General features: G+C 44.3%; 1 protein-coding gene across 1 annotated transcript in view; it reads right to left on the reverse strand.

The window, feature by feature from the left end:
- Positions 1–789: 789 nt before the first annotated feature.
- The window catches only part of LOC144686432 (transformer-2 protein homolog beta-like), a gene marked incomplete at its 5' end in the record, with an annotated part of 43,239 nt that continues 30,721 nt past the window's right edge, over positions 790–13,307 (reverse strand). The window contains 2 exons of the mRNA XM_078551633.1: positions 790–1,732; positions 2,572–2,645. Coding sequence (XP_078407759.1) covers positions 1,722–1,732; positions 2,572–2,645 — 85 coding nt within the window. The remainder of the gene's footprint in view (positions 1,733–2,571; positions 2,646–13,307) is intronic.

The following is a 13,307-nucleotide window of genomic DNA, read 5'->3' on the forward strand; positions in this document are numbered from 1 at the left end:
ATAAACAGCAAAACTAACCCTGTAATCCCATTGCACCTTTTTGTTACGGGCATTCTGCTTGAACTGCACAAACAGTAATACCACCTATAAACTCATTTAGTTAAAGGAAGGGGAAGAAATCCAGGCAATAGTTTGCATGGATTCTGCAAAAACAAAATTATATGCAATAGCTATATCAAAACCACAGAAATTGTTTTTCAAGATTTTCTTTAAAAAGTTGCCTCCATACAGGGATCAGTTCCCATTTAAACCAATAAATTCAACCAAGTGGCTATGTAAAGCATTCAAGTAGCACTAGTGAAGAGTAAGAGAATAGCAGAGTGTGGGTTTGCACCTATTTGGCATTCCACTCTGTTGCTGCCTGCAGATGCTGAAGCAAAAGGGCAAGCTCTCAGAGTTCAGCTGTTCATTGTTGTCTCAGACTAGTTGTCACATGTCACAAAAAACAAGTCTTCAAGGCAGGCATGGCAAATCAGGCAAATTTGCCCTGATGTTGTCTTCAGTTGCACAAGCTCTGCACATTGGGAGCCTGCATCCCTTGTATCCTACTAAACAAAATACAACATCAGCTAGTCATGCAGTAAACAAGGCATAATCTAAACAGAAGATTCACCTGACGTTGGCAATTTAGATTACTTTTGCATTTGATCTCAATTGTTCCAACTCTTACACTGCTTTATATTCAAGGTTACAAAGAATAATAAAACTCTTGCAAGGATTGCAAAGGGCTAGTTCAACTAATAAAATGAAGACAATATAGCAGCTAAAAGAGAAACATGAAACATAGGCTGTTTTTGCTGAAGTTTAATGTTCATTTTGCATCAGATATTTAAAAGCATTTCACACACTGGTATTCAGTGCCATAGTTTTTGCACTGATACAAAAATCTTAACAGAACAGTCTCTTCACAACATGAATCCAGAAGATTTATGGACACGAATATTACTGATGGGATACAAAAATAGTCCCATGAAAGATCAAATAACTTAATCTAATGGAACTAATAAAAAGATCAGTAGTTAACCAAATTCAGCTAATCACAATTAGTTGAGAGTTAAGGCCAGGCTTAAGTGCTGCCTTTCCCCAGTGTTTTTGAGATTGATGTTGGAATACGTCTTTTAATGTGGAATTTTTTAAAAATTCTTCCAGTCAGAAATCCAACACTATTTTCTGCAAATAGTTTCCATTTAATTTGTTTAATTACCAATATCTAATTCTTCAAAATACCATTTTGCAAGTTTAAAATTTAGGATTTTAATTTACTCCACACTGTATGAAAAAAGCCCTTCACTGAGTTCATGGGACTGAATGAGAACATAAGAAACCAATGTTGCTACGAGTGCAGATCTGGAATCTGCACGTGTTTAAGTCCTCCACAAGTCCAATATTAGTTCCCATCACCAAACTTCAAAGAACATACATCTTATTAAATGAGACAATAGCAGCTACACGGTCATTCACCATTGCATTATGTTCCTATCTACACTCAAAGCTGCTCAAGATTGGAAAAACAAAGTTTATGTTGGTCTAACCCAAGGATGTAACAATGGTTGTTTTATTAACAACCCAATACAACTGGAACATTTTAAGCTTCTTACTAAACACTTCTTGAAAGAAAAAAAAACTTTACACAAACATGACTAAAAAAATTTGTTTTATATAAAAGAAATCTTCAGCAAGGTCAGCTGGCCTGAAGGTTGCCATTTGAATCCGTCAGATCTTCAGTAGCGACCTAAAAGAGAACAGAAGTTATCATTCACAGCCTTAAAATCTCTCAGATCAGTACAGCAGGACTGTCCAAGCTTCTTGTCCCCAAGATTTAAGGAACATGGAAGCTCAGAGGTCACATGTGAAGTTAAATCAATTTCCACTAAAAATATTTTTTGGCAACAACAGTGCCAACAGTTGACTTCAAATTTCCAGGTCCACAAAATTCAAACAGGACAAACCAAGAAATGCAAGGGAAACCAGGTCTGAGGTGCCAGGGCTCATTGCGGTGGATTTCCAGGGCTTGTGAACTACAGATGGCCCACAGGCCAGTTGCATCCACACATCAGATCATCCAGTCAGATGTAACTTGTATGGCTATCGTGTTTTATCTATTCTCGAACAAAACTTAGATAAGTGAAATTTTGACAACTCTTTTGAACGATCCCAAATGAGATTTTAAATTCGCAGTGGATTAATTTTTTCAGAATTTCCAACAGTGGCAAATTTGCTTTCATTTTGATGAAAAAAACATGCCAGTGCATACATAACACCCTGAAAATGATGTAATTTATGCCATAAACATGGCATAAATTACCTTAGAAAAAAAATAATTAATCCTCGAATCAAGGTAAACTGATTATACTTGGTACCTCTTCTGCTCAGGGCAGGAGAATGACCTGTTCCCAGACCACTCATATGCCCAAGATGGGGCAAGGAAGGAATGCTGACAAGACTCTTCCAAATATCTTCTCCCTCTTCCCCATTCCTACTCAAAAACTTACTGCATTCCTTGAATAGCCGTATCACTATCAAAATCCTTCAAAACAAATGCCTATTGATCAGTGAACACACTGCACTTACGTGGAGAGTAAGAACGTGACCTTGAGCGAGAACGATAGCCACCCCTGCTATAATAGGGAGAGGGAGAACGTCTTCTGAAGCAAACAAAAAAAATCTCATTAGACATGATACCAGGCAAAGTGCAACACACCCGAAACTGGTGACAATGGAACTTGGTAGTTGGCTGGGAAGAGGTTCTTCTGCAATAGGAAGAAAATTTGTCACAATTTGTACTTTATTACATAAGTGTGATTAATGAGCCAAGGAATCTCAGCTTAGCCTGATGCCAATAAGTAATGTTTTTGTGCTAGTCTGGAAAATACATTCATGTACTGTGTGAAAGTATCTGGAACTGCTCTGACAATTGGGGTTGACTACACATCTCATTTCTTTCAAGGTCATCCAGCAATAGCTATTCTGATAGTGTTACTAATTGAGGTATATAAAATTCTGAGGGGCATAGATAGGGTAGACAGGAAGGAACTTTTCCCCTTGGTGGAGGGATCACTAACCAGGAGGCATAGATTTAAGGTAAGGGGCAGGAGGTTTAGAGGGGATGAGGGGAAGAATTTTTTCACCCAGAGGGCGGTGGTAATCTGGAACTCACTGCCTGAAAGGGTGGTAGAGGCAGAAACCCTCATAACATTTAAGAAGTATTTGGATGTACACTTGCAATGCCATGACATTCAAGGCTATGGGCCTGGTGCTGGAAAATGGGATTAGAATAGTTAGGTACTTGTTTGACCGGTGCAAACTCAATGAGCCGAAGGGCCTTTTTCTGTGCTGTAGACCTCCACGACTATGTAAAACAACCCTCATTGCTTGGTTTTATTTGACCTACTTGACGAATCTTATTGCCCACGCAAAAGTCAACCTGCAAGTTAACAGGAACAAATTGTGCTTGCATCTATTCCAACCGTTGGCTAAAAGGTGGTTATTAACTTATAGCCTGAATACCTTCCTGCCACTGCAACTTTTGTGCTGGGGGTGGGGGGGGGGGGGGGGGGGGGGGGGGGGTTAATCAAACGGCAGAGAGATTAAGCTTAACGTTGTAAATAGTGTTAGTAACCAGACAGTAATGCAGCTCCCTCCACTTAAACTGCCCATGTTTAAATTGGGTGAATAGCAAATTCTCTATTATCATGATGAATTACAAAGTTAATGCTTATGAAAACAGGTGTTCAGTGATTAGTTTGCGTAATGTTAAGGTGTTATTACCTTGTATATTAAAACCCCTCCAAGTGAAAAGAGATTTACTGAAACATGCAAGTTTCTCTTGAAATAAGGGAAATAAAAAAGTTCCACAGAAGCAAATTTATACAAATCTTCCAATGTGTATAGTGGGGAAATAGCATTAAATGCACTTACTATAAGCGCACTTACTATAAGCAGTTGGGAATTTAATGAAAAACCTCAGTAAATGGTCCTCAAGAACACAACAAAAATATTGACCATGATTTCCTTGATGAAAGTAAATGAAGTTCCCTTTGGACACCATGAATATCAGCTATTCTATTATTCTATGATGGTCCTGCCGTCATCAATTTTTGGGATTCAGTTTTTTAGGATATGTTTTCAATCACATGCCTCAAAGATCCAACCTTTGAGCTGGTGCAATATATTGCACCAAACAGATTGAGATTTACTTGAATAGGATTAGATCCTTCTATTTCCTCCATAGTCATAGAAAGTTTGTGATGTCAAGACGGTGGAGGGAAGAATGTTGGGACATCAAGCCTCGAAGTGATCCAACTTTGCGGCATTTGTTTTCAGAGAAGACTCTCAAATCTGTGCACTGTTCAAACATCCAGAAATTTGATGATCCATCACCTTCCTACACCTACAATATTCTCCATCTTGCTCATCCTCAAAAGCACATTTTCAACTTAACCTCCTCCAGTCACCTGCCAGTCCCTTAACCTTGGCGTGAATGGTCTTCTGTAGGGAATTTTTTTTCATTCATTCATGGGGCATGGCTCAGCCAGCATTTATGGCCCATCCCTAATTGGTGGTGGTGAGCTGCCTTCTTGAACCACTGCAGTCCATATGGCGTAGTTTTACCCACAGTGCTATTAGGGAGGGAGTTCCGGGATTTTGACTCAGCGACAGCAATATAGTTCTATATTTCCAAGTCAGGATGGAGAGTGGCTTGGAGGGGAACTTCCAGATAGTGGTGTTCCTATATGTCTGCTGCCCTTGTCCTTTTAGATAGCAGTGGTCATAGGTTTGGAAGGTGCTGTCTAAGGAGCCTTGGTGAGTTCCTACAGTGCATCTTGTATATGGTACACTGCTGCCACTGTGCGTCAGTGGTGCAGGGAGTGGATGTGGTGCTAATCAAGCAGGCTGCTTTGTCCTGGATGGTGTCAAGCTTCTTGAATGTTGTTGGGAGCATTGGAAATGTACTCATCCAGGCAAGTGGGGAGTATTCCATCACACTCCTGACTTGTGCCTTGTAGATGGTGGACAGACTTTGGGGAGTCAGGAGGTGGATTACTTGCTGCAGGATTCCTAGCCTCTGACCTGCTCTTGTAGCCACAATATTTGTATGGTTAGTCCAGTTCTGTTTCTGGTCAATGGAAACCCCCAGGATGTTGATCGTGGGGGATTCAGCAAATGGTAATGCCATTAAATGTCAAGGGGCAACAATTAGATTCTCTTGCTGGAGATGATCATTGCCTGGCACGTGTGGTGTGAATGTTACTTGCCACTTGCCAGCCCAAGCCTGGATATTGTCCAAGTCTTGCTGCATTTGGACATGGACTGCTTCAGTATCTGAGTCATCACGAACGGTGCTGAACATTGGTGCAATCATCAGCGAACATCCCACTTCTGACCTTACGATGGAAGGAAGGTCATTGATGAAGCAGCTGAACTTGGTCAGGCCGAGGACAGTACCTTGAGGAACCCCTGAAGTGATGTACTGGAACTGATATGACTGACCTCCAACAACTGCAACCACCATCCTATGTGCTAGGTATGACTCCAACCAGTGCAGTTTTCCCCCAGATTCCATTCCGACTCCAGTTTTGCTAGGGCTCCTTGATGCCACACTCTGTCAAATGCTGCCTTGATGTCAAGGGCACTCTCACTTCACCTCTGGAGTTCAGCTCTTTTGTCCGTGTTTGAACTAAGGCTGCAATGAGATCAGGAGCTGAATGACCCTGGCAGAACCCAAATAGAGTGTCAGTGAGCACGTTATTGCTAAGCAAGTGCCTCTTCATAGCACTGTTGATGACCCCTTCTATCACTTTACTGATGATCGAGAGTAGACTGATGGGGCGGTAATTTGCCAGGTTGTACATGATCTGACTTTTGGGTGCAGGACATACCTGGGCAATTTTCCACATTGATGGATAGATGCCAGTGTTGTACTGGAATAACTTGGCTAGGGGCTCAGCAAGTTCTGGAGCATAAGTCTTCAGTACTGCCGGAATATGGTCAGGACCCATGGCCTTTGCAGTATCCAGTACCTTCAGTAGTTTCTTGATATCACATGGAGTGAATCTAATTTGCTGAAGACTGGCATCCGTTCTGCTGGGGACTTCCGGAGGAGGCAAAGATGGGTCATTCAACTCAGCACTTCTGGCTGAAGATTGTTGCAAATGCTTCAGCCTTATCTTTTCACTGATGCGCTGGGCTTCCCCCATGGAGGATGGGGAAATTTGTGGAGCCTCCTCTTCCAGTGAGTTGTTTAATTGCCCATCATCATTCACGACTGGATGTGGCAGTACTGCAGAGCTTAGATGTGATCTGCTGATTGTGGGATCACTTAGCGCTGTCTATCACTTGCTGCTTATGCTTCTGGCATGCCAGTAGTCCTGCGTTGGTTGTAGCTTCATCAAGTCGACACCTCATTGAAGCATGTCTGGTGCTACTCCTGGCATGTCCTCCCTTGCACTCTTCATTGAACCAGGATTGATCCCCTAGCTTGGTGATAATGGAAGAGGGGGGATATGGTAGGCCATGAGGTTACAGATTATGGTCGAGTACAATTCTGCTGCTGCTGCTGATGGCCCACAGTACCTCATGATTGCCCAGTCTTGAGTTGCTAGATCTTTTCAAAATCTATCCCATTTAGCATGCCGGTTGTGCCACACAACATGGAGGGTATTCTCAATGTGAAGACATGACTTTGTCTCCACAAGGACTGTGCAGTGGTCACTCCTACGATACTGTCATGGGCAGGTGCATCAGTGGCTGGCAGGTTGGTGAGGACGAGGTCAATTATGTTTTTTCCTTCTGTTGGTGCCCTCACCACCTGCCACAGATCCAGTCTAGCAGCTCTGTCCTTGAGAACTCGGCCAGCTCAGTTAGTAGTGATGCTACCAAGCCACTCTTGGTGATGGCATTGAAGTGCCCCACCCAGAGAACATTTTGCACCCTTGCCACCCTCAGTGCTTCCTCCAAGTGGTGTTCAACATGGAGGAGTACTGATTCATCAGCTTGAAGGGGGTGGGGGTGGTGGTACTGCTAATCAGCAGAGGGTTTCCTTGTGCATGTTTGACCTGATGCCATGAAACTTCATGAAGTCCGGAGTCGGTGCCAAGGACTCCCAGGGCAACTTCCTCCCGACTGTATACCACTGTGCTACCGCCTCTGTCAGCAGGTGGGGCAGGACATGACCAGGCACTGCCTGGCGTCAGAGGCACTGCCTGGCGTCAGAGGCACTGCCTGGCGTCAGAGGCACTGCCTGGCGTCAGAGGCACTGCCTGGCGTCAGAGGCACTGCCTGGCGTCAGAGGCACTGCCTGGCGTCAGAGGCACTGCCTGGCGTCAGAGGCACTGCCTGGCGTCAGAGGCACTGCCTGGCGTCAGAGGCACTGCCTGGCGTCAGAGGCACTGCCTGGCGTCAGAGGCACTGCCTGGCGTCAGAGGCACTGCCTGGCGTCAGAGGCACTGCCTGGCGTCAGAGGCACTGCCTGGCGTCAGAGGCACTGCCTGGCGTCAGAGGCACTGCCTGGCGTCAGAGGCACTGCCTGGCGTCAGAGGCACTGCCTGGCGTCAGAGGCACTGCCTGGCGTCAGAGGCACTGCCTGGCGTCAGAGGCACTGCCTGGCGTCAGAGGCACTGCCTGGCGTCAGAGGCACTGCCTGGCGTCAGAGGCACTGCCTGGCGTCAGAGGCACTGCCTGGCGTCAGAGGCACTGCCTGGCGTCAGAGGCACTGCCTGGCGTCAGAGGCACTGCCTGGCGTCAGAGGCACTGCCTGGCGTCAGAGGCACTGCCTGTAAGGTATGATTCTGTGAGGATGACTATGTCAGGTTGTTGTTTGACTAGTCTGTGGGCTAGCTCTCCCAATTTTGGCACAAGAACCCAGATGTTAGTAAGGAGGACTTTACAGGGTTGACAGGGCTGTTTGCCGTTGTCCTTCCAGGTGCCTAGGACGATGCCAGATGGTCCATCTGATTCCATTCCTTTTAGACTTTTTAGCAGATTGATACAACTGAGTGGCTTGCAAAGAGTCAACCACATTGCTGTGGGTCTGGAGTCACATGTAGGCTAGGCCAAGGGTGCCAGATTTCCTTCCCTAAAGGACACTAGTGAACCAGATGGGTTTTTACAGCAATTGACAATGATTTCATGGTCATCAATAAAAAATTGTGAATCAATAGTCTAGAATTCAAATTTCACCATCTTCCATGGCGGGATTCGCTGGGTCCGCAGAGAACTACTTTGGGTCTCAGGATCCTAGTCCAGCGACAATACCTCCGCCTCTCCAAGCAATCATGTTTTTTTAAATCTGTTTTCCCCCCACCACTCCCCCCTCCCCCAATAGTCATTTGGTAGTACAGAACTTAAGTATCGCTGAAAAAAGGAAACATGCTGTCAAAGCTTTTCATCTTTCACTCATCAGGACATTCACAAGAATACCAAATGTAAAGGGAACAATTTATACTGTATGAGTGTGCTGACTGGTTGGCAAGTGGACTGATTGGTAGGGGCATTGCCATGGAGAATGCACCAATTAATTGATGACTGACTTAACTGCCAAGCTTTGTTTAAATTCAAACCAAGCAGGTTGACTCTGATTAGTCAAGGCATCGCCCTGGGGAATGAACCAGAGAATGGCTGTCGCCTGTTTTGTTCAGTTGAAACAATGTGCGTACATGTTCTGCCTGCAAAGAACAGGGCTCTGTATTAATATATATATAACTTCCAGCACTGTTAGCCTGACTGAATCTTAAACTGGTTGTCAGTGTAATTCGGAGCAGCTCTCAGGACTGTTTAGCAAATGCTGTCCAATCCCAAAATCACATCCAATGTAGGACACTATTTTGAGTTTTGCAAGTGCAGGCTGGTTTGGTATGGTCAGTACCTTGCCTGTTGTGAACAGCTGAAGGGACATTCTGTTTAGTATGATCTGCCACTTTTTGGGATGTACGGCCTACATCACAGCAGCACTGAAATTCATATCATATTACTCATTTGTCTGATAGGCAGAACATCTTTATGGCTTGACGGCAGCATCCTGTTAGTGGTGAACACCACTCGTATTGTTCCTGAACAGTAGCAGCATAGAACGGCTAGCTTCACCTGTGGCTCAAGTTTTTGAGATACCTTGCGCTTCCAGGGTAATCAAGGTAGACTGCGCACTTTTCAGGACCAAAAGCGATGGCCTTAGGCCCTTGAGTCCTGAATCCAAATGTCCTGATGAATGCAAGGCGAAAAGCTTCCACATGTGCCTTCTTTCAGTTCTGTACTACCAAATGGCTGTTTGTATACCCGAGATAGAGGTACAACCAAATTGGGCATATCAACAACATAGTTTGTCTCAAGTTAAGAACAGGCAAGCTATCTATCGAATTTCTCAGAGCGTATTAAACCCATGTTGTGCCAGTTCATTTCCAAATGTACTGATAATGCTAAAGTGAGACACAGTCCCCAATTGAGTGTTTATACAAGATGAGATTGAACAGACCAGTAATAGGGATACAAATTTACACCATGCCCTACACTGCCCTTGATCTCAGATCAAGCAAATTTCATTTATCGATTTGATCCGTTTTTGTTATATTGCCCGAATAGATGACCACACCTTAAATACCTGTTTCAAATCGCCCACACTGTGAACTCACTTAAGTGAAAGCAGTTTGGAAGTGCAATTAATGACGCCACCAAACACATAGCAAATCTAGGTTTTAGGTAAATCTGCGTCAGAGCAGGAGGACTCAAGCAGGAAATACGGAGAGTACAGGGCCAACGTATTCCAATAAAGGTAAAGGGTGGGACCAACAAATCCAGGGAACCCTGGATGTCGAGGGATATAAAGGATTGGATAAAGAGAAAAAGGGAGGCTTATGGCAGATACTGAGGGCTCAAAGCAGCAGAAGCTCTAGGGGAGTATAGAAAGTGTAGGGGTGGAACTTAAAAAGGAAATTAGGAGAGCAAAAAGGGAGCATGAAAAAACATTGGCAGGTAAAATAAAGGAAAATCCAAAGTTATTTTACAAGTACTTTAAGAGTAAGAGGATAACTAGAGAAAGAGTAGGGCCCATTAAGGACCATAGTGATAATGTGCGTGGGGAGCCAGAAGACATAGATAGGGTTCTAAATGAATACTTTGTGTTGGTGTTCACAAGTGAGGGGGACAATGTGGGTATGGAAATCAGGCAGAAGGACACTGATATAAGTAAAGAAATTAGCATAGAAAGGGAGGTGGTTCTAAGTGGTCTGGCAGGCTTAAAAGTAGATGAATCTCCAGGCCTGGATGAAATGTATGCCAGGCTGTTGAGTGAGGCAAGGGAAGAGATAGCAGGGGCGCTGGCAATAATTTTCAATACCTCTCTGGCCAAAGAGGAGGTGCCAGAAGACTGGAAGGCAGCCAATGTGGCACCGTTATTCAAGAAGGGAGGAAGGGATAAACAAGGGAACGACAGGCCAGTCAGTCTAACCTCAGTGATGGGGAAACTATTGGAATCAATTCTGAGGGACAGAATTAGTCTACACTTGGAGAGGCAGGGTTTAATCAAGGACAGTCAGCATGGTTTTGTTAAGGGGATGCCATGTTTGACCAATTTGATTGAATTTTTCGAAGAGATGACCAGGTGTGTAGATGAGGGCAATGCATTTGACGTAGTCTACTTGGATTTGAGCAAGGATTTTGATAAGGTCCTACATGGGAGACTGATAACAAAGGTAAGAGCCCATGGGATCCAAGGCAATTTGGCAAATTGGATCCAAAATTGGCCGAGTGGCAGGAAGCAGAGGGTGATGGTCATGGGGTGTTTTTGTGACTGGATGCCTGTGTCCAGTGGGGATCCACAGGGATCGGTGTTGGGTCCCTTGCCATTTGTGGTATATATAAACAATTGAGACTTGAATGAGGGTTGATCAGTAAGTTCACGGACAACACGAAAATTGATGGGGTGGTAAATAGTGGGGAGGATAGCCTTAGATTACAGGAGGATACAGGCAGGCTGGTCAGGTGGGCTGATTGGTGGCAAATGGAATTTAATCCGGTTAAGTGTGAGGTGATGCACTTGGGCAGGACAAATAAGGCACAGGAATATACGATAAATGGTAGGGCCCTGAGAATTACCGAGGATCAGAGGGACCTTGGTGTGCATGTCCACCAGTCCCTTAAGGTGGCAGGACAGGTAGATAAGGTGGTTAAGGTGGCATATGGAATACTTGCCTTTATTAGCCGAGGCATAGAATATAAAAGCAGGGAGGTTATGCTGGAACTGTATAAAACGCTGGTTAGGCCACAGCTAGGGTACTGCGTGCAGTTCTGGAATCTGCATTATAGGAAGGATGTGATTGCATTAGAGAGAGTGTGCAGAGGAGATTTACCAGGGTGTTGCCTGGGCTGGAGAGTTTTAGTTAGGAGGAGAGATTGGATAGACTATGGTTATTTTTCCCTGGAGCAGAGGAGATTGAGTGGGGTCCTGATTGAGGTGTATAAAATTATGAGGGGCATAGATAGGGTAGGCAGGAAGGAACTTTTTCCCTTGGTGGAGGGATCAATAATCAGGGGGCATAGATTTAAGGTAAGGGGCAGGAGGTTTATGGGGGTGAGAGGAAGAATATTTTCACCCAGAGGGTGGTGGGAATCTGGACCTCACTGCCTGAAAGGATGGTAGAGGCAGAAACCCTCACAACATTTAAGAAGTATTTGGATGTGCACTTGCAGTGCAATGGCATACAAGGCTATTGGCCTCGTGCTGGAAAACGGGATTAGAATAGCTGGGTACTTGTTTGACTGGCACAGATTCAATGGGCCAAAGGACCTTTTTCTGTGCCGTAGACCTCTATGACTATCTCTCTGACCGTGTATTCTACGAAAGCGAGGAGTTTGCTCTTGTGCATGGTTTCAATTTTGGTGCGCCTTCGTCCCACATCAAACAGGAAGAGGTATTTGCTGAGTTCGAACTCCTCTACTCCCAGCTATCCTGCCACAAACCAGCATTCACTAAAGACACTGAATCCTTGAAAGCACGCCTAACTGATCTAGTGCATGCATATCAAGGGACTCCAAATGACTTGGACCGATTTTACTGTTACTCGTCCTGCTTAATACTACAGAAAGCCTAGACGAGTATAAAAAGTACAGGGGTGAAGTAAAGAAAGGAATTAGGAAAACAAAAAGAGGATACGAAAAAAGATTGGCAAGTAAAATCAAATAAACCCCAAAGAGGTTATACCAGTACATTAAGAGCAAGAGAATAACTAAAAGGATAGGGCCCATCAGAGATGTACATGGTAACTTGTGTGTTGGTGCTGAAGATGTGGGCAGGGGTCTCAATGAGTACTTTGTCTCTGTCTTCACTAAGGAGAGGGATTCTAGCCAAGGAGGAGTGTGAAATATTAGATACAATAAGCATAATGAAAGAGGAAGTACTGGAGGAACTGGCATCCTTGAAGGTGGATAAATCACCAGGGCCTGGTGGAATGTATCCCAGGTTGTTAATGGAAGCCAGGGAGGAAATAGCAGATGCTCTGAGGATCATTTTGAAATCCTCACCAGATACAGGCAAGGTGCTAGAGGATTGGAGGTCTGCGAACATTGTACCAATATTTTTTAAAAGGTACGAGGGATAGGCCAAAAAGTTATAGGTTGGTCAGTCTTCAGTGGTAGGCAAATTATTGGAATCAATTCTGAGACAGGATAAACTGTCACTTTGAAAGGCACAGAAATTATCAGGGATAGTCAGCATGGTTGCTAAGGGAAGGTCATGTCTTACTAACTTAATATAACTTTTTGAGGAAGTAACAAGGAGGATTGATGAGGGTAGTGCAGTGGATGTTGTCTACATGGATTTTAGTAAGGCATTTGCCAAGTTCCTACATGGCAGACTGGTCAGGAAAGTAAATGCCATGGGATACAGGGGAAGCTGCCGCGCTGGATGCAAAATTGGCTCAGTGACAGGAAACAAAGGGTAATTGTCGATGGATGTTTTTGCAAATGCAAAGCCATTTCCAGTGACGTTCCACAGGTCTGTTTGGGGCCTTTGCTGTTTGTTGTACATATTAATGACTTGTACTTCAATGTGAGACGCATTATTGGGGAATTTGCAGATGACACAAAAGTTGGCTGTGTAGTTGATGGTGAAGAGGATAGCTGTTGTCTTCAGAAAGATATCAATGGTTTGGTTAAGTGGGGGCGGAAAAGTGGCAAATGAAATTCAGTCCAGAAAAGAGAGAGATAATGCACTTGGGGGAAGATAAATAAAGCAAAGGAATACTCAATAAACCGGAAGATATTGAGAGGAAGTCAGAGACCTTGGAGTGCATGTTCACAGGTCCTTAAAGGTGGCAGGT

This window comes from Cetorhinus maximus, chromosome 11 (assembly GCF_964194155.1).
Source record: "Cetorhinus maximus chromosome 11, sCetMax3.hap1.1, whole genome shotgun sequence".
Taxonomy (NCBI): domain Eukaryota; kingdom Metazoa; phylum Chordata; class Chondrichthyes; order Lamniformes; family Cetorhinidae; genus Cetorhinus; species Cetorhinus maximus.